At 38.8% G+C, this 21,449-nt stretch overlaps 2 protein-coding genes across 7 annotated transcripts; one reads left to right on the top strand and one right to left on the bottom strand.

Annotated features, from left to right (window-relative positions):
• Positions 1 to 284: 284 nt before the first annotated feature.
• LOC134790663 (cullin-3) lies at positions 285 to 17,041 on the top strand. Of its 4 annotated transcripts, none has more exons than XM_063761545.1 (16): positions 285 to 444; positions 824 to 990; positions 4,275 to 4,472; positions 4,765 to 4,950; positions 5,441 to 5,644; positions 6,433 to 6,612; positions 7,104 to 7,298; positions 7,843 to 8,019; positions 8,734 to 8,904; positions 11,248 to 11,355; positions 11,653 to 11,777; positions 13,774 to 13,996; positions 14,469 to 14,638; positions 15,064 to 15,202; positions 15,479 to 15,631; positions 16,932 to 17,041. In XM_063761545.1, exons 2-15 carry the CDS (start codon positions 931 to 933, stop codon positions 15,629 to 15,631), a joined length of 2,289 nt encoding a protein of 762 aa, XP_063617615.1. In that variant the 5' UTR covers positions 285 to 444; positions 824 to 930; the 3' UTR covers positions 16,932 to 17,041. The 4 variants fall into 4 exon arrangements, with proteins under 4 accessions (XP_063617615.1, XP_063617616.1, XP_063617614.1 ...); XM_063761546.1 differs by lacking the exon at positions 285 to 444 and adding an exon at positions 622 to 747; XM_063761544.1 differs by lacking the exons at positions 285 to 444; positions 824 to 990 and adding an exon at positions 3,769 to 3,978.
• Positions 17,029 to 20,506, bottom strand: LOC134790666 (B9 domain-containing protein 2-like). Of its 3 annotated transcripts, none has more exons than XM_063761553.1 (6): positions 19,690 to 19,826; positions 19,025 to 19,609; positions 18,732 to 18,944; positions 18,504 to 18,654; positions 18,211 to 18,392; positions 17,029 to 18,092 (listed from the first exon to the last, which is right to left on the bottom strand). In XM_063761553.1, exons 2-6 carry the CDS (start codon positions 19,511 to 19,513, stop codon positions 17,049 to 17,051), a joined length of 2,079 nt encoding a protein of 692 aa, XP_063617623.1. In that variant the 5' UTR covers positions 19,514 to 19,609; positions 19,690 to 19,826; the 3' UTR covers positions 17,029 to 17,048. The 3 variants fall into 3 exon arrangements, with proteins under 3 accessions (XP_063617623.1, XP_063617624.1, XP_063617625.1); XM_063761554.1 differs by having other exon boundaries at positions 17,950 to 18,092; positions 18,357 to 18,392; XM_063761555.1 differs by lacking the exons at positions 17,029 to 18,092; positions 18,211 to 18,392; positions 18,504 to 18,654; positions 18,732 to 18,944 and adding exons at positions 20,052 to 20,177; positions 20,291 to 20,506 and having other exon boundaries at positions 19,373 to 19,609; positions 19,690 to 19,915.
• Positions 20,507 to 21,449: the final 943 nt, after the last annotated feature.

Raw genomic sequence — 21,449 nt, 5'->3', positions numbered from 1 at the left:
CCCGATCGAATCAGGAGGTGCGGCCGCAAATACCAATTTTGCTCGCCGAATTCAACCGCCGATAATGGCCGATATTACCGATAAAATTAGGTGCGCAAGAATACCAATTTGTGAGGCCAGTATTTTAGTTCTGGGGCATTTCTTCAATTTAGAGTGCTCTAATATCACCATAAATCTAAAATTGGAGATTGACGCCAATTTCATCAGTCGATTTGATCAGTCCCGTCTGGATAGTCTCTTTCCGCACAGACTCTACCAATTAACAGCCGAGCCTTCGTTTTTATATTTATTTATTCAACTGGCAACCTCTTACTTGGTTTCTGTCATGTCGGAAAGAGAAATAAATTGAAACAATTGAGAATATATCAGAATAAAAATACATAATTATTTTACGCTTGGGTGTAATTTTGTCGATCTACTTTACGGCTAAAAGTCTCATTACGTGTAAGTTTCGTGTGCACATCATTTGATTACGAACGATTATATTCGTGGTTTACAAAGGGAATAAAAATTAGAAAAAGAAGTTCCTCTTTTTACACGTGTAAGACAGAGATAGACGAACGGAGTAGTCTGTCAATCTTCAATATTCTAATTTTAATTGAAATATTCGTAGCAATATTTATCATAATGCTATTCGTAATGTATGAAACAAACATTTATAATTATATATCTTATATATAAGTGTTAATAACTACACATAAAACACAACAAATCACGTTGCAAAGTGGCCTCTGCAGCTGCACTTTAGTATGGAGTCCCAGTGTGTTTATCATTCTAAGTGACGTTTGCTTATTCGCAATGTTTAATAATATTTTAATTTCAGATGTTAATGAGGAATCACAATGAAGAATTTCTGCCTGTGTAAATAAGCCATCAATTGAGGAAACCTTATAGGTGTCTGTTTTGTTTGTATAATCACCAGCATTCGAAATGATGAAAAGTACTTTAACTAAGGATAAACCAGGCAAAATGAGGATCCGAGCCTTTCCTGTGAGTAACCCTGTGTTTATTATGCTGACATTGACTGCATTATACATGCTTATCAGGCACAATCTTACAAAAATCAGCTTAATCGCACAATAAGCTGTTTTAGGCCTCTCTTATAGGTATTAAACAATGTAACATGGTCACAAATAGATAAATAGTACAACAAATATCCGTATTACAGCCTGTCATATACTAACATACATTAACTTGTTTAATGTGGCCATTATAAATGTATGTGCTGACGTTCATTGAAGAGGTCATTAGATCACCTCCATAGGTAAAATTGTTTACAACGAAGTAGTAACAATTAGTCTGGTAATTGATTGTATTCAGTAAATCACATTATATCAATATGCCTTACAAGATTTACATTATCACAAATTAGAGATCAGCCGAATATGGACTTTGCCGAATGTTCGGTTCAGATCATACCAAACCGAATATTCGGCCGATTATTCGGTTGGGCTAAAACAGTGAAAACAAGTTCATACAGGTCCTCAATCTGCCTCCCCACGTGTTTTTGACCTTTCCCCTCTGGACTGGCCGGGAATGTTTATGAAAAGAAATGGAACAGTCTCATGACTGATCGCAAAGCTCACACGCGTCAGCTAGCGGATGCCCTTAAATAAGAATTTATTTATTCAGTAAATATTCGGTAGTTCAAATCAAACTATTCAGCTGAATATGAACATTGAAAAATATGCCGAATATCGAATATTGGACCCAACTCTATCACAAATACTTTTGTAAATTTATCTTTAATTATAATAAGGACATGCAACAAATATGCACTAATAATACCATGAATGAAATGTCCTATTAATTTTCTGTTTAATTTTTGTACTTCCACTTGTCTTTTGTAACATTGTATCATAAAATAATGCTAACAGTTAAAGTTTGAACTCAATAGAATGAACAAGCTTTTTGTTTTATAACTTGCAAGCACAACTCTACTCAACTCAACAATGTCTGTTCTCACATTGTAATGCTAAAATTCATTTACCTAAAAATAATAAGTCCACATTGATTCTTCAGTTAACATACTATACCATGAGCCTTAGTCAGTTGCATTATATCAGCCATACTGTAACATTTTTTTTGTGGAAAGAGATTTATTTTCAACTCATGGCTTGCTTTGAAAATATATAGATAGATTTTTTTTAAATGTCCTAATATCATAATATTGAGACATTTAAAAAAAAATCTAGTGTGTCCCACTGGTGGGCAAAGGCCTCCCCTCTTTCCCGCCACTTGGTTCTGTCCAATGCACAGTGGGACACAATAATAGGCTAATTAAATATATATGTAATATATATATACATATATATTGTGAAGAACTCTTATGTAACATTAAAACGCCTTGATTACAAATTCTAACTATACTATAGATCACTTTGAGTTACTTCTACCTAACTAAAGGTTCCGTCACACAGGCGCGTTTTCCGGGCGGGGCGTGAGCGTTTTATATGTAAAAGCGGCGCGCCCCGCTCACGTCCCGCCCGGAAAACGCGCCTGTGTGACAAAGCCTTAACTATTGTGGCTCAGCGATCCAAAGAGAATCTTGGCCTCCGAAATTCTTCTTTTGCTTCTTTATTTTTTTCTACAATGGAGATCGAGATTACTATATGTGTTTGAAGGATTGTTTCTGTTTAATATGAATTGACCTACATATTTATATAATAGCCAAATAAGTCTGGGAACAACCCCAGGACAGTGATTCTAAGAACACCTTACATTATCTTCTTACCGCACAGAAGCCTATAAGAAGTCCTTCCATTCCATTGAATCTTTATTTTGACTTATCTAAAAAAAATTGTCCCGGTTGCTGTCGAGACATTACCTAATGCTGCCAGTATAGTTGGCACATTTGGTCTGGGGAATAATCAGAGTGGGGGGTAATATTATATTTGTTTTACTTATTCTTAGGTTTATTTTAATTTATAAGTAATTTGTATGTTTAATTACTACATTTCTATCTAAATTTGCATTTTTCTTGGCAAATTATAATTTGTTTGCGGCTAGCAGTTAAGGCAATAAAATGGATAACTGTAGGTACAAGAAATTAACAAAGTTTCCATGTTTGAAATGTAAATTTATATTTCCCATACAAAAGTGAGACATTTCCAAATTTTTACTATGTGGGAAATTTCGCAATTTATAAATATTTCCGTCTGTAGCGGCACATCACTAAGTTTAACCCAAATGATATTATGTGATGAAATCTTGCATTTGTGTTGCTTAGCTTCAAACTCGGGTAAATCCATTCGACCCTCTCAGCAAATATCTACCCTATTACCTTTTCTCATAGTCTAATAAAACATGGTCTTCCATTCCCAGAGTGACACGGGCCTACGTCACAACAACATGGCCGCTATATATAGCGCTATCGCATATTATCATATAGCGCTGTCGCATGATGACGTAGGCCCGTGTCAGTTAGGTGACCTAGAAAAGACGGGAATGGAGTACCAGGCGGAGTATATTATTATACCATGCCTTTTCTTAATACCAAAATCGCATAATCTGACAGATGGATTTACCCGAGTTTGAAGTTAAGCAACTCATTTATCTACATCTACAGGATAGAGTTGGGATAGAATTGAAAAGCAAAAAAAAATAGGCTGATCAAATGCAATTAAAAATAAAATTATGATTTCTAGTCTATTGGCATGGCTTTATGGTTATTACTTTTTAAATTAACAAATGTAACAATATTTCAAAATTGGAATGTCAAGTTGATTTTGGCTTGAAACTAAATTATTTGTATTCAATATGTCATGAATTATATTTTGACAAGAGGGAAAATTTAATCAATAGCAAACCATTATTCGTATTTTCGTATTAAACTGTTTTATGTTTTTGTTACTTCTGTTTTAATTTTGTACAATGCCTGTTTAATGATTTAATACATATGATAAATTCAAGATGACACGAAAATTTCAAGTATGGAATTACTCAGAACCTTACTATCAAATGTATCCAGACACATGGGTCTGTAAAAGACAATGCTAGTAGAATAGTGCTTATTGTGTTGTGAGTTAAGGTTAAGGTGAACACTAACACTCTGTGCTGGCATCAAACAAGTTATTTTATTTTAGTATGGAAAAATATAAATTTGCTCAGAATACTTTTAATGTTGGCAGCCTCAAGGCAAAATCAATCCATCTGTACTTTAAATATGACATACTTTGAGAGTCTTTAGTGTTTCGCTGTACCCTAACTCATAATTAGTAATATCTATAAATTATACATGTAATTTGACCATAATGTTTGTTCTTCTGTTACAGATGACTATGGATGAGAAGTATGTGGAAAGCATATGGAGTTTACTCAAAAATGCAATACAGGAAATACAAAAGAAAAATAATTCTGGACTTTCATTTGAAGAACTCTATCGTAATGCATACACTATGGTCCTCCACAAACATGGCGAAAGGCTCTATACTGGCTTGAAAGAAGTGGTCACGCATCACCTTGAAACAAAAGTAAATTCTTCCGCTTACTTTATTATTTGAGTATCATTGTCAGTAGATTTTATCCTCTATAACTTGTCTCAAAATAACGTCAATCGATGCAAGCACCATTTGACGAAATTTACTAGAGAACCTCTCTTTAACCACCATCTCTTTAAACAGTTAATCAACTTTCTATCAAACCTTATAAATCATTACAGACTTCTTAACACTTAATACATATTTATACAGTCCAGCTGGTTGTCTTAAAGTTTAGCAAAGAGATTATATTTAATTAAGTATAACTCGTATTTTGCTTTTATAGGTCAGAGAAGACGTCCTGCACTCATTACACAATGGTTTCCTGCAGACATTAAATAATGCATGGACAGACCACCAGACCAGTATGGTGATGATACGTGATATACTTATGTATATGGACAGGGTATATGTGCAGCAAAATGAAGTGGACAATGTTTACAACTTGGGACTTATTATTTTTAGAGATCAGGTATGTACCTTCATTAGCACAAGTTCATGTATAACTTACCTCATGTGGAACTAGACTTGAGAACCAGTCTTAGTTGGTTATCATAAAGCACAATATACATTTCTGTACAGTTCAGATTTTCAAATAGCTAGAGAACTCTTAAATCCTCGTAAGGCAACCAATTACAACATAAGTTTTGTAACAGTGTAATGTCTATACCTACATATCACTTAGCAGTGAATAACTATTTCAGTTATGTTCGTATGTTAGGTAATGAAAGTATACCCTGTGGGTAAACAAAGTTAATCCTTTGTATGACAAATTGTTCCTAATAAATAGAAAAAAAAATAGTTCTAAATATATAGAAATTCTCGCTAAAATAATGTATTTACTTTTATATTGGCATTTGTCGATAAAGCATTGTCTAATTGGCCACGGCCCGTCTGAACGAAACTCTTTCTCTACCTAAAACCTCTACCAAGGGTCCAACTGATTTGTCTGCTGAATCCAGGTCGTCCGTTACGGCTGCATCCGCGACCACCTGCGGCAGACGCTGCTGGAGCTGGTGGCGCGCGAGCGGCGCGGCGAGGTGGTGGACCGGCTGGCCATCCGCAACGCCTGCCAGATGCTCATGGTGCTCGGCATCAACTCCCGCGCTGTATACGAGGAGGACTTCGAGAAACCGTTCCTGCACCAGTCTGCTGAGTTCTACAGGGTTAGCTTTAGAATCTACTATTTGAAACAGTTTGCTTGCTGACACAAGGCGGTTGGTACCACCCTTAAACCTAGCTGGTGGCGCACGAGCGGCGCGGCGAGGTGGTGGACCGGCTAGCCATCCGCAACGCCTGCCAGATGCTCATGGCTCACGGCGTCAACTCCCGCGCTGTGTTACGAGGCTTCGAGAAACCGGTCTGCTGAGTTCTACAGGGTGAGCTTTGGAATCTACCGTATAAAGCAACTGATCGCTCATTCATGAAAATTTAAATTGCGTAACTATTTCAACCGAAACTACCGAAAGACTATGTATACTGGACCTTCCGAAATATTAATCAACCAATTTGGGTAAATCTTTAAAGTATGGTCCCATCCGGCAGAAAACATGAAACTTAGCAGGTATGTTTATACAATGACTACAACAGGATAGTAAATACTTAAGGAATAACTCGTTTTTTTTTTCGATCATTTCCGTTATTTGATACGTCGCTTTCGGGAAGAACCTATACGCAGTAGGTATATAATATCGATTAGTCACTCGCTAGTTGGTGGACTCCCCGAATAACGTCAATATAATCTGACTTAGCGACCGACCGACCCACATTTGTAGGGGATCGGTGTTTTTATTATACTGGGATTCCCCGCAGCGGTCGGTTGTTCCCTCGGCCGGTCATTAACCCTTTATTTTAGTGGTGTTATTAATTTAATAGATGTTATGCCTTTGCTGAGGATGCCATATCATACCTTTCACCATCCGATTTATCTGAATTAGCACGTTGTTTGTTATAGATGGAATCTCAGAAGTTCCTAGCGGAGAACAGCGCGGCGGTGTACATCGCGCGCGTGGAGGCGCGCATCGGCGAGGAGGCGGAGCGCGCGCGGCACTACCTGGACGAGAGCACCGAGCCGCGCGTCGTGGCCGTGCTCGAGCACGAGCTCATCGAGCGGCACATGAAGACCATCGTCGAGGTACGCCGACATTACACGCTCGACACCTATTTACTATTTGTAGACATTACAGGTACACAATAGTACATCACATCCAAGTCTCGAGCGCGTACATTGTCCAAAAACAAATATGTAGTTTGGTTGGCCATACGCAAGGAAAAGCGCAGTACTTTAATTTAAATTAACAAATTCGGCACGGTATAAATAACATAACTATTCATCAGTAAATACAAAACGAAATGTGACCTACTAATTATGAGGATATTGCATTTTCAAAAAGAAATGACTTCCTATCATTTTTGTTTTCGAGATAATTTCGAAGATATATAGTTCGGGTCGGTACGGTAGGTATTGTTGGTGCATTAAACCATGTAATGTGTCATGTAAACTCGTTCAGAACCAAAAAAATATATTAAATTCGCACTTCATATCATCACAGTTACGAGTTTAGCCGACCTGTTTACGACGCTTTTCGGACATTGCTAACATGTAGATATTGTTATCCGGTGCAGATGGAGAACTCTGGCGTAGTGCACATGCTGCTGCACACGCGCACGGCGGAGCTGGCGTGCGTGTACAAGCTGCTGTCGCGCGTGGCGGAGGGGCTGCGCACCGTGGCCGACGCCGTGTCCGCGCACCTGCGCGAGCAGGGCCGCGCGCTGGTGCAGGAGCCCCACCACAACACCAACGCCATCGCCTATGTGCAGGTATACTATTCTTATAAAATGCCGCCCGATTTCTTAGCATTCATCTTCTTTCCATCCTGCTGGCAGGGGCCCGTTTGTCAAAAGCTTGTAACTTGTAATACAAGCAGATTTCACTTTTTGACAGCTTTTGTTAGAAAGGGACTTCCACTTGTATTACAAGTTACAATCTTTTGAGAAACGGGCCCCTGGGGTGTAGGGCTCGAATCTTTTTCTTCCACTGATTCCGGTCCTGGACAGTTTGGGTTGCCGCCTCCCACCCCATCCCCAATACACCCAGCTCTTGCTCCACAGAACGGCGCCAAGTCGATTTAGGGCGACCATATTTCCAGTTGCTGGGCATCTTCTTAGCATTAATGAAAATAAATGTCCTACATTTGGTTGACGCTGACACTCAGCTTTTCACCGCGCACGAAAGCCCGCCGCGGTCGAAGGCTCCGGGATTTCAACTGGTCACGGAGCTCGGTCTCTTAGCCTCGATGCTTACTGCCGTTAATAATAATAATATTAAATTGTACTCGCACTAATCAGATTATTTTCATTGCAGAATCTCCTTGACTTGAAGGACAGATTTGACCACTTCCTACATAACTCGTTCAACAATGACAAGATATTCAAGCACATGATCGCCTCAGACTTCGAATACTTCCTCAACTTGAACAACAAATCACCAGAGTTTTTGTCTCTTTTCATTGATGGCAAGCTCAAAAAGGGCGAGAAAGGCGTAAGTATATTAACACGTTTATTTTAAATATGTCATTGTTATTACCAAACAAAATATAATTTCAGTTTTCAAAGCCTCCTAGCTTAGGGTGGTATTCCATCTGTCCAATATATTGGTCCAATGTGTATTTGCGTCTCACATTTTGTTTAATGAGAGAGCGAGACGCAATGCACATTTGACAAAGAAATTGGACAGGTGGAATACCACCCTCACAAACTAAGCGACATACAATATAAAAGAAAATTAAAAAAAAATTGTTACGTGATTGCTGCAAATACTGCTGCTGATTGCTGCGAAGGATGCCTATTCTGATGTAGAGTTCGACAGATTGCCCCGGTACCACTGAAAATGACACCCTACTACCACAGGTGGTAGTATCACCAGCAACCATGGCATTTAACACATTCATTGCCAACCAGGCAAACAAGACATCCGCGCCAGGCCACAACAAATTCGTCATATAAAGTTGTAGTACCACGATCCCGACTATCGGGGTTATCCAGCCTGGGAACGAAATCATAAAATACCCAATAGTCGGGTTTTCGGCACTGAATGTGTTAATGATTTGTTCAAAATACAATAAATATTGGCCCCGCTATACTAGAAGTTGTAACGCCAACAATGTGATGAGTAAAAACTATTTTGTGGATTCCTTCAATAGTACGAAATTGTAAATTTTTGGCCACTTCTATTAACACTTTTACTACATTACAGATGAGTGAGCAGGAGATCGAAGGCGTGCTAGACAAGACGATGGTCCTGTTCCGTTTCCTTCAAGAGAAGGACGTGTTCGAGCGCTACTACAAGCAGCACCTCGCCAAGCGGCTGCTGCTCAACAAGTCCGTCTCTGACGACTCTGAGAAGAACATGATCTCCAAACTTAAGGTAACATTTCAAACGCAGACGCCACTTAAAAATCTTCAAGCTGTTCGGTACCCGCGACTGGTGCAGTCAGTCTTTAAATTTCAAAAGCTTATGATATTTTGACCAAAACGCCGAATGTTTGCATTAGGCTGGTAAAAGCCAAGACACCTAAACATTTGGTCCCGAACAAGACCGGACCGGACTGGCAACCTTACCAGCGTAGTCATTGTATGTAAAGTTCGAGATACTGGACTTATGAACTTGTGCTCTTAATCCTTTTTACACACCCCTAGTAAATAGTAATGTTATTCTGAGTAATAAAGAGAAACACTGACACCATAATGATTATTTAACATTTTAACCGCCATAGAATTTAATAGAGCGTGCTCGTGTCACCGGCGGTAGGTACGAAGTTACACGAAGTTTTGTCTTATTTATCAGACCGCGGCGAAATGAGCCCGATTTGTATGTCTTATGTATCAGCCTACGGCGGTTAAAAGGTTAATTGACTTTGACATACTGTTTTTGTATCCAGCGAACTTATCATGTCCACAAGGAGAAGATTCGTCACTTAATAGCTGCAAATTATCTGTTCGCAATTTGTACAGTATAACTTAGATTCCTACTTTGGTTCTTACCAGAATGAAGGCTTGCTAAAGGACGTAGAGCCGCGAGACTTCCACTGTATAATCGGAGATGTGTCGCAAATAGAAAACCCCGGCTGCTCCTAGTGCCGCGTTGCCCTGCCCTGTCCCATCCCTCATATCTGCAAAATTCTTTACCTATCCTAAGGACATTCGTAAGTGTCCCCCTAAGAGCCTATTTACATTGTCGAATAGGGCTTGACTTTCGCATTCTGCGAGCTATTTTCTCTATTGAGGGAGGCGGGCCCTATATATTGTAAATGGGCCTACATTTCTTAGTAGTCTTTTAGAGGAATTCTTGCTTAAAGTCCAAGAATGTAAAATTCTTTGCCTTGTTCCTGCCTTCCTCTATCTGATTGCGAAATTTTTCAATTAGTCCGCTGATAAACTGAACAAGTAAAGAATTTTGCAGACGTGAGACTTTAAGCTAGCCCGTGAAAATGTATGTTTTTTTTTTTTATATTGAAGTCAAAATACTTATTTAATAAGTTAATTTTGACACTTGTCAAACAGTCCATCGAAATCTATATCCTAAAGGGGCCCACTGATTAACAGTCCGCCGGACGGTATCGGCCTGTCAGTTGTTCGGAACTTTCAAAACTTTGTTCTAACTGACAGGCCGATACCGTCCGGCGGACTGTTAATCAGTGGGCCCCTTTAAGCTTGATTAAACTTGAGAATGTGTTAACAAAACCCATGGTATAATAATATACTCCGCCTGGTACTCTATTCCGAGATTCGCGTATGACCTAACTGACACGGCCCTACGTCATCATGCTGTTTACAGGTTCTCAAACTTTAAAATGCGGGAGAATTTTAACCAACGGTGAAAATTATTTTAATGGCATTCATTTTAAGTTATTCATGTAGAAACATAGTAAAATAAAACAAATCTAATGTATTAAATTAAACTTTATTTATCTATACAAGACAAACGTTTAAAAAACTAATTCACAGTTACACATTAATTACCAAGCTTACGACGTGAAAAGTTTGGAAAACACTGCGACTGCTGACACTGAGCGAGAAGGAAATAACAATTAACACGCGTTCGACAAGGATGACGGTCAGGGCATGAAGTTATCTAGATCCGAATCGTCAAATATGTGACAGCGCTATCCTGTGTTGCCAGTAATGTAAACAGAATTACCCGAACGTCTGAAATTTCTTTCGTGAATCGGAAGATATTGCTAACGAATAATTAAAAATGACGTGTTATTTTAAAATTTAAGATAAAATACATTATAAATGAAAATTATAAAATTATAAAGAAATATTTTAACTTATTAACCATAGCTATAATGTACCCATGTAACATGTTATGTTGAAATAAAGTGGCAATGTTATTGTGACGTAGGCCCGTGTCACTCTGGGAATAGAAGACCATGTTTTATTAGACCATGACAAAACCTAATGCAGTTTTTATATTGCACGAGAAAATTATGAAAAAAAATGTGTACATTTCCTCATTACTTGATTACTTTACGTTTTGTTACATTTTTGAAGTGTGGAACTTGGACACGTACAAGTAGCTGTAAGTAGACAGAAGTAGTTGACAACTGCCTGCTGTTGAGTTGAACGAACTCGTTACCATATGCCTTCGGAAATATGAATATCAATGTAACCCCAAAATTTCCTAAGTCTCCCCGTTTTACGTACTTTCCTTTTGGTACCTTTATGAATAGTTGTGTTGAGCACATGAATGGGTGTTGTGTTGCAGACTGAGTGCGGGTGTCAGTTCACGTCGAAGCTGGAGGGCATGTTCAAGGACATGACGGTGTCCAACACCATCATGGAGGAGTTCAAGGAGCACGTGCTCTCCTCGGGGGTGAGTTTATTTCTTTGTACGGTGAAAATAAACAGGAGATTGTGTCTGATGTTAGTATGAGGCCTTTAATTAGCGCGCTGGTTAAATAATGACTTGGACACTCATTTCTTGTAAAAAATTGTGGAACGACAATTTTCAGTCAGTCCGTTAATTTTCGTTGGTACAACTCAGTCGTATAAAGTTGAGTCTAGTGCTAGCCATCTAGTGACGTAAATCTAAGCCACAAACATGACATTGACACTCGACTCCAATGAACAGGGGGCTCCCGTGTCCAATTAGTAAGTTTGTGTCCCCCAGACGAACCTCCACGGCGTGGACCTGTCGGTGCGCGTGCTCACCACGGGCTTCTGGCCCACGCAGAGCGCCACGCCCAAGTGCAACATACCCACGCCGCCCAGGAACGCCTTCGATGTCTTCAGGAGGTGAGCATCTAGGGTTTACACGTATGATACTGAAGATATGATACGTTCTTATGTTTAGGTCTGTCGTCTCCTACTCCTTACAGTCATACACACACACACATACACACCCTCACAAGCACACCTCTCACACCTTGTCAGCCACTCTCACACATAATTTTTAAGTTAGGCTTAGTTTTTCCAATGTCCCAACTGTTGCATACTCTTTTTGGTGAGTCCCGAGAAACAGGCTCAGCCTAGTTTGGGGCTTCCCGGACACCTTTTGTGCATGCTACTGTATTTTTAGTTATTCTCAATAAATTTATTCTTATTTTTCATTTACTTCAAGTTCTAGAGCTCTGCTAAGCTAACTTTTGCATCGATTTGGCAACCAATAGCATTGAGGTATTATGTAAACTAGAGTCGACATCTCGAACAAAATGTATCCGCACTTCACAGAAGTGCATGCACTTCTCTGCTTTTAGTACGTCATCGACCACTGACAAGACGCCACACATGTACAGGAAATTAAAAAAAAATTAAAAATTAAAAAAAGCCTTCGTGCGTCTTGAAAAGTTGTAATAATAGCACAAGAAAATATAATAAAAGCGATGGAATAACATTTCACCGGTAAGCAATCGAATAACTGTTGATTTACGATAATTTAGTTTATCACGAAACGTCACTTTCGAACATTCGCGGCTGGAAGCCATTTTCTTCGGCGCAAAGATTAATTTTCTCAGACGTGACATATTGGTACCTACCTACGAAATGGTTGTATACGTTATTGGTTAATTGCACAAAAGTTACGAAATATATATTTTTCACGTTATTTATTGAATGTTTTAGTTATAATAACGTATTTTATAATATATTTATGTTGCATTAAGGATGGTAAGTGCAAAATTGTTACCGAGAATGCGAGAAACAAATAGAAAATGTGATGAATTGTTAAAAAAATTAATATAGCCCGTGTTACAAGTATGTACTTAGAATATTGTACAGAAATAATATTTTAGGAAAGAATCCTCGTTTTCACCCGTGCGATATATAATAAAAGTTATAAAAAAGGTAAATTATATTCAAGTTTGCGTTTTAGTAGTTGTTCCCATTAGAAAAGTTGCTCGGTATCACCTATATATTCACGTCGTATAATATTGCAGGTCATTAAAAAAATAACCCTGTACGTAGGCAGAATATGAGCAGTTGTCATAACAGTTTCGTCTCTGGCCTAGAAACGTTTATTCTTCACTTTAGTGACAGACGTCAAACGCCGAAAATGGCGGACACAATTTGTTCGAGATGCCGACTCTAGTTATATACCTCAATGACCAATAGTGTTGAAGTGCCATCAAAAACAAATTCCTATGAATGCTTATGGGTGGGCACTTTCACATATTGTCATTGCAGAGCTGGTGCAAAGTTAGTTTAGTTCGATGGATCTTATGTAGGGTTGGTCAAATTTGTTTACTGCTTTTAAAACTTGAAGGGCAAACAGGACCAGGTTTCATTCATGAAACTCGGTCCAAAAGTTAGATCAGTGTCAGGTCGAACTTGCCTTTATCTGGCACTTATGCTCTGGTTTTTTAGGATAGCGGTGCCGACATATAGCGGCCGTCTCCATACAAATCTACGACATCCATATTTAGCCGTATTATTTAGTATGGAGACGGCCGCTATATGACGCCACCGCTATTCTAGGAAAACCGATATTTAGAAGTATAGCCATAATTTGTTGACAGTTTGGCGAATCCAGCATAATTTTATTGGTATATTTCATACCTATTTACATGTCGGATATGTAATTTGAGACTTCAAACTGATAATTTTTAATTTTAAAAACATCACTCTCGAAGTCGATCTCAGCTAATTTATAAAATGTTACCATGCTAAATATCGGCTCCTTAGCTTTATTGGAAATATTAAAAAATATGGTCATCAGTCACTCAATCGATACTCACGGTGAAATTGAGGGCAAGAAGCGAGTCGATGGAGGCCGTAACCCTCTCTCGTGTTCCAGCTTCTACCTAGCCAAGCACTCGGGCCGGCAGCTGTCCCTGCAGCCGCAGCTCGGGTCCGCGGACCTGCACGCCGTGTTCCGCGCGCTGGACGCGTCGCCGCCGCGCTCGCCGCCCGCCGCGCCGCAGCCGCCGCCGCAGGCCCGCAAGCACATCATACAGGTCTCCACGTTCCAGATGTGCGTGCTGCTGCTCTTTAATAAGAGGGAGCGACTCACTTATGAGGTATGTAGGAGCGAGATGGAGATAAGTTTAATTTCAATTGGTTGAATTTCTTCCCAGGTCGGCACAAAAGTGTTGTTCCGACTTTTTACCATAACTCTTTCCTACGACTTGGAGCAGGCGTTCATTTGCACAAAAGCGACTGACGTTCAGACTTCAAGGAATACCTTATTGTGACGGGCGATGAACGATCCCCGAGGCGTTTTCCCTCACCTAAAAGTGACATCTTATACTTCCAAAAAGCTCACTAATATAGTGTGACAAACCGATTTGGCAGTTGAAAAAGGCCCAAAATACAAATTTTCTACGCAATGGGAAATCGACCCTTCCCGCCAAAATGTACCAATTTTGCCTTTTTCTTATGTCAAAGTTAGTTAGTTCTTCTGTGAACCTCCTAAAACCGCATTCTTTACTGCTAGCCTATCAACGTTTCTAAGCTACTTTTTAAACACCCTTAAACCGCGTTTGTTTGCAGGAAATCCTGAACGAGACAGACATCCCCGAGAAGGACCTGGTGCGAGCGCTGCAGTCGCTGGCCATGGGCAAGCCCACGCAGCGCGTGCTCATCAAGCAGCCCAAGACCAAGGACATCGAGCCAGCTCACCACTTCTACGTCAACGATGCCTTCACCTCCAAACTGCACAGGTAACCTTATCTCTTCCTACAGGCAGACTCACACTATCAAAGCGACCATAAGTCATCAAGTGCGACCGTCATATCCGTACTAATGATACTTATTCAGAAATTTCGGAATTTCGGCCTTTACCCTTGTTCGGAATGAGCGAATCCATCTCGCAAACTCCTATACACGCCCACTTATCTTACCTTTTAACTAAATATGGCGGGATAGTTTCTGACTTCAGATTTCGCAGATACATATATACATATATATGTATATATATACTCATTTATTTGATCGGCTAGAAACTTGATTACGCGCTTATTTTCGAACGAGATGACCCACTAGTTGCATTTGAATTTGAAGAGCTACTTAAAATTGAAAGTTATTCGATCAAAATGTGGAACGGTTTCCGAACGCTTGAAATTCTAAATAATTTTCCCAATTTCAGAGTAAAGATTCAAACGGTGGCAGCGAAAGGGGAGTCAGAGCCGGAGAGGAAAGAGACACGCAACAAGGTGGACGAGGACCGCAAGCACGAGATCGAGGCGGCCATCGTGCGCATCATGAAGGCGCGCAAGAAGATGCCGGTGAGTACTGTCCATGGAATAACGCGCTTGTGACATTTCTCTCTATCCTTCACATGCACTTCCGAATGAAACCTAACCGGACGTCGCAGGATCGCCATGTGGAGCGGGAATTGCGGCGCAAATATTATAATCGCTTTACTCTTCGAGATTTCTAAGAATTTATTTTTTATATTCTCAATCATTGTCACTTTTAGCAATGAGGATGGATGAGTTAATTGTCACTTATTCCATAGACTTTTCGAGATTAAAATACAGTAACGTGTAACATTTGTGCAGCACACGCTGCTGGTGGCGGAGGTGACGGAGCAGCTGCGCGCGCGCTTCCTGCCGTCGCCCGTGGTGATCAAGAAGCGCATCGAGGGGCTCATCGAGCGCGAGTACCTGGCGCGCACGCCCGACGACCGCAAGGTCTACACCTACGTCGCATAGGTGCGTACTCCGCGCACGCTGCGCACTGCCCGTGCCGGCGCCAGCGCCAGCGCCAGCGCGCCGCGAGGCCCGACCCGACCCGACACACCGATTTTGCCATTCCCCGTCACCTATAAAGCCTATCATTCACGTGCGAACCCGTACGATTTGACCCTGTCGACAGCTAGAACGTTCGGATAGTGAATGAGCGGAGGGTTTGTACGGGTCGTGTGGCGAATGCTAAACTTTAAAAAGTGAAGAGCGGTTCCCGGTCCGGTTACCTTCGATTGTAACGTGGACTTAGTTGTTTTAAATGAAAAATATATTTAGTATTTTGGAACTGCGTTATTTGATTGGAAAATTTTATTAATGGCAAAATTGTCGTGCACCAGAACATGTCTTACTGTCGTTTGTGTCATCTTTCTTCGCGACCGACGGACCGTTTGTTTCTCTTATGTTGAACGGTCGGACGGAACCCTCCGGCCGGCCCCTATCGAAGCTGAGCATGATTGATACTTTCACATTTCACCGACCACTTAATGCATTATTTATTTGAATCTCCATCATGCCAGCCCGACAGAAATAATAAGTATGTATCCCATTAGAAATCTTATTAGCATAAAATGTGTTTCGGGAAATATGTTGTAATGTTCACCTACTAAGTCTTGGAATAAAGCTGCCCCTACTCGGGGCTTTTCGATTGCAATGTTGTGTAATCTGGTTGCCCGAGCTAATGTTAAAATAGTGTTATATTACATACATAAACGCCTCACGAACCAGCATTCTGCGCCGACCGATCGGTCGATAAAGAACTGACCTAGGTAATAATTTTAAACAGGATCACACTATGTTAACTGTTATAATAAACACGTATGAAGCATAGATTCCAGTGTACGTCCGCTTTAGTTTATTTAATAGGATTTTGTTATTACGGATGGAAATATGTCTTAGAGTTATTCTTAACACATTGAGATTTTAATCAATGTAAAAATATTGTAAATACCATTGTAGGTTTAGTTGGATCCTTTCGAAATGTATTATGATAGTGTTCCTCATAATTTCCAGAAGCAAATATATTAAAATTCTCTTTTGTAACAGCATGTTTTATTGATATCTCAGCTAAATGAAAACAAGGTAAACCCATCAACTTCCTTTTGCCTTAACTCGTTTTTGTTGATATTGACAACAATATAAATATCATTTCTATGGAGTTATCTTGGGTTTGCTTTGTTTCATTTTTATGTACCAACTTATTGGGAGGCCTTCTGCTTATTCATGTTTAATTGAAATCATAAAAGCCTCAATTGGGTTTTATTTTCAGGGCATCGCACTTCAAGATTGTTCATTCCTTGAATGGCAGGTGCAAAGTTATAAGTGATAGAAGTAACAAAAGTAATTAAATTATTTCAAAATAAAACTTATTAGTTATTATTTAAAGTTATTTTATTGCGATAAACATTACTCCACAGATGTACATAAATTGCATTGAATTGCATCTATTAACGATAGCTTTATTTGGAAATGGGAAGAAAAAATCTGCAGGTAAATGAATATTGAAATCTGGGCTTCCAGCAAACTCGTACACAGGTGGTTTAGTGACATCAACAAAAGTCACATCCACAGTCAACACAGTGGTGAAATCATCCACTTGCAAAGTAATATTTCGCTCTGTCATTTGTACAGTTGCAGTAAGAATTTTATTTTCAATTATATCATTCGTCGCACTTAGGTCAGCGTATGTTAACATTAGAGACACAGCTGTCACTATATTGTGACATACTAAAGTTGATTTTCCTTCAAGATATTCACCGAAAATGGCGTCTTTTTCAATCATCTGCACTTGTAGTGGAATCCACTGGCCGTCTTCTAGTCCACGTGGATTGCCATATGGAGAAACAAATGATGTATAATTAAATCCTAAATATTCTTGAATACTAGCATGAGTCATCCTACATGCGTGCGTGCCATTATAGGACAAAAACTTATGTTCCAAATACAATCGGCATTTAGTCCTCTTATTTGATCCGAATTTCAATTCATCTTTCACTGTATTAGATAGGGTACATTTTCCGTTTTCATTAACAGGCAGTATGAAATGGTTCTGCATTGAACTACTGTTGAAAAAGTTATCAGTGTGATTGCTTACAACGTGTGACACAATGACTGGACGATTAGGAATGTAACCTGGATTGCCACTAAATTGAACAGCTTGTTCAATGGATGTGTTTGCTAGGTAAAATCGCACACTAATATCTTGAATCATCAGTGGCACGTTCATTGACACGTTTTGAGTGAATAATTTGACTGTAGCGTTAACAATCTTTAAATTATGATAGTAAAACATGTAGTCAATCTTCAGTGCAATATGAGTGCATTGACTATCTGTGCAGAATGGCTCGTGTATAGATTTGTTATAATTTATGCATGATGTATCATTGCAAATAATGACTGTCCAATTGGTGCAATGAACATTAGAACAATTCTGTAACAACAGAAACATATTTTAAAAGTCCATTAATTTCAAACTATGAACATTAAAATAAAAACATAACGTGAAAAATTATGAATAAAACATGATTAGTAGTATGTAAATTTCGTACCAAGGTTGAAGTGTTTAAAGTGCGATTTATAACACTGACAATAGTAGTTTCTTCAATGGTTTTATAAAGTTGTATCATTTCCAAGTGCGTTATTTTAACATTGCATTGAATTATTTCATCTTTTAAGAATTTAATCATTTTTCTACCTGTACAATAGTGGTTTACTTCCGGAGTCGATACATCTGTAAGAAAATAAATAAAGTTACCTAAGTATTTATGTGATAGCTACAAATTCCAGTAAGGTACCTACTTGGATAAATATTAGCTTGTGTTAGGAAGGTAATGAAACTTACCTAAATAACCGATCGAACCGTTTTTCAGTAGCCATATTGGATCACCAGATTTATAAAGTTCCTTAGTAAATTCTATATTATCCTTTGATGTTTTTGTTTTTTGCCATTTTAAAGTCACGTCCATAGTTCTAGAAGCAAATTCTAGATCATACTGAAATCAAATTTTGAATCAGTGTGGAAAGACATTATTTAGATTAATAATAATTGTGATATATTACAAAATAATACCTTATTAACATTCCGCTTCTCAGGTAAATTTGTTTTTGCTATGCAAAACAAGTTACCAATAATGTTGCTTGGTTGCGGTTTAATACTGAATTGAGGATAGCATACATCATTTCGTTTTCCATCGAAAGCTGCTTTGTCACAATTCTCAAACAAATTAATGTCTGTCTCAGAACAATCACTGTCGCAACAGCAATTAATATCACACACTTTAAACTGCAAAGGAAAACAAATTTTTTTTTTTGCTCTTATTTTGCAATTTGTATGTAATTTGCATATAGTTCTATAAAACTTACCAAGAGATTGCAATGACACCTGTCTTTGGTAAAACTCCTCTTTGGACTAAAATTTGGTTTATTAATTGTTTTATTTTTCTTATCAAATAATGTAAACTCTGTCACATTCTCAATTTCCGTGCTGGTGTAAAAAGAATCTGTTGTAGTTTCAACATCTGACATGGAAGAACTTTCATCAAACAGGTCTTCAAATGTAGTGCTTAAAGTATCTGTGGTTGTCTCAAATGTGCTACCATTTAAAGTATCATAATTTTTTGGGGTAGATGTTAGGTTTTTGTATTCTTGTAATTGGTTCAGAGTACGGTAATATAGTGCATGGGGTTTCTTAGAGTATTCTTGCAGTATATCTCGAAACTGTTTCCTATTGCTTGTAATGTTAGAAATCAGTGGTTTTTCGTCCGGCTGTAGTCTTTCTTGGATAAAATCCATAACACCAAACTGTATCAGTATGGAGAGCAGTGTAAACCCAAGGTAAGTAATAACCTTCATTTTTACTTATACTCTATACCAAATTGGCTAAAGTTTCTTAAGATAATGTCTATTTGCAAAAATATGTTGCCTTTTGACTCTGTGTGTAATTTGTACCTGAAATAAATAATGATTTTAAAGGTTAATAAAAATACTTAGCATCTAAAACTATGAAATATAACAATGGATAGACTTACCTATCTAAGCCTAGATTAATTAAGTCAGTTTGTAAAAGCTGATGTGATCCACCAAGAAAGTATTGTTTTACTCGGTCAGAGAGGTTTGTGGCGGCAGGAGCCCAACATGGCACCTTTATGGTGTGATAGCCTGGGACTGCTGGTAAGCTGCAGCAACTATAGCCCACTATCCAGGAGCGATTCAATGAATCCAAACAACTTACTTGCAAGACTAGTTTTGGCCAACCTAGAAACATTACAGATATAAGCTTATCAAATCAGAAACCAGTACCTAAGCTTGCTAAATTACTCATTTTAACTTAACGAAGAGAATTTATTATGATAACTTAATACGTATATTAATTGATCAAACTCATAGTTACCCTGGATACCCTTTGTTATGTAATGAATATCGAGCGGTTGAGTCCAAACAACTTTGTCTTCGTGGTCACGTTTTGCCGATACCGTTTGACCTTCTGAACAACCAGAAATAACCGTCCAATTTGGACCTGAAATATCAATACATATGAACAATAGCCCATTCAATTTTAAATGATGTGCAATAAAGCAATAAATGCAATAATATACCCACCACCACCACAAATAATAATAATATACTCACCAGACTGAAAACTATATCGGCAGAATAATGAAGATCTTGTTTCAAAATCCGATGCACCATGCAATTGTCCTAATATATGCAATTCAGCCATGGGATTAATTTTGTCGCAAGGTGGTATTGGTTTGGCATGAATGCAGTTATGCGTAAATGTAAGGGAAACATTTGAAGCATATTTTAATACTGAAATGTTGTTATTCTTTGTTACTATGGCAACTAACCAAAAATCATCAGCTGTCAAAGTGACAGTGACATTGCATGTTGCGTTTCGTTTTTAAAACTTAATTAGGTATCAATATTTGCACACGGTGCAGGTAACTAAAGCAGGTATAGACGGTCAAGCAAATCTTGTCAGTAGAAAAAGGCGCGACATTCAAATTTTCTATGAGACGATATCCCTTCGCGCCTACATTTTTCAAATTTGCCGCCTTTTTCTACTGACAAGATCTGCTTGACCAAGTATAATAACCCTGACTAGATTTGGGCAAATAGGATGAGCTTGTATTGCCCCGCAAAGCTTTCGAAAAGCAAATTTTATTAACTTTGCCTTTTCAACGGCTTATGACATCCCACCTCACCACTGGTGTGCAATTAGGATAGAAAAACTAGAAAACTCTCTTATGGGAGAAAAGTCTACGCAATCCACTAGAATAAATCTAGTGGATTCGGTACAGCTTACGAAACAGTTTATCCCTGTTTACTGTGGATAAGATTCGAACTTGCTTCGGACAGCTTGAGGACTCCCTTTGAACGCCACGTCTATCGCGCGCGGCGCGTCATCGTGAACCTTGACGGAATGCACGAAGATTGATATTGGTGTGTTGCCGCGCGCGTCAGTAGACGTCTTTAGCGGTCAAAGGATTAAACAATTAAGATACCAGACAGAACTGAGGGCCTACCGCGAACACCGAAGTTCGCAAATTGCGGGATTTTCCTTTGTCACTCTAAATTACGCCTTAATTGTTCGCCCTCAGTTCTATCTGGTAACTTAACCCGTCAAATGACCACCATACAACAAATTGATGCAAAGCAATTCGATCCATATTGATCTGTAGTAACACACGTCTGATACTGAGTCGCTGCGACCCAAATTGTGTGATACTAGAGCGCTCCCATTGGTTAATTGTATAGCCTTCAACAAACTTGCCCACCTGAATTAAAC

The sequence above is a fragment of the Cydia splendana genome, chromosome 5 (genome assembly GCF_910591565.1).
Source record: "Cydia splendana chromosome 5, ilCydSple1.2, whole genome shotgun sequence".
Taxonomy (NCBI): Eukaryota; Metazoa; Arthropoda; class Insecta; order Lepidoptera; family Tortricidae; genus Cydia; species Cydia splendana.
The sequence above is the reverse complement of the archived record's forward strand: the minus strand, read 5'-3'. Positions and strand labels throughout refer to the sequence as shown.

Bases quoted from the DNA above. Each gene is read 5' to 3' on its own strand.
- LOC134790663 (XM_063761544.1), top strand. From the start codon at position 3,913: ATGACACGAAAATTTCAAGTATGGAATTACTCAGAACCTTACTATCAA. The intron at 4,473-4,764 runs GTAAATTCTTCC...TTGCTTTTATAG, and splicing joins CGCATCACCTTGAAACAAAA to GTCAGAGAAGACGTCCTGCA. The intron at 4,951-5,440 runs GTATGTACCTTC...TGCTGAATCCAG, and splicing joins TTATTATTTTTAGAGATCAG to GTCGTCCGTTACGGCTGCAT.
- LOC134790666 (XM_063761553.1), bottom strand. From the start codon at position 19,513: ATGAAGGTTATTACTTACCTTGGGTTTACACTGCTCTCCATACTGATA. The intron at 18,945-19,024 runs GTAAGTTTTATA...TTTCCTTTGCAG, and splicing joins GGTGTCATTGCAATCTCTTG to TTTAAAGTGTGTGATATTAA. The intron at 18,655-18,731 runs GTATTATTTTGT...ATTTGATTTCAG, and splicing joins AGAAGCGGAATGTTAATAAG to TATGATCTAGAATTTGCTTC.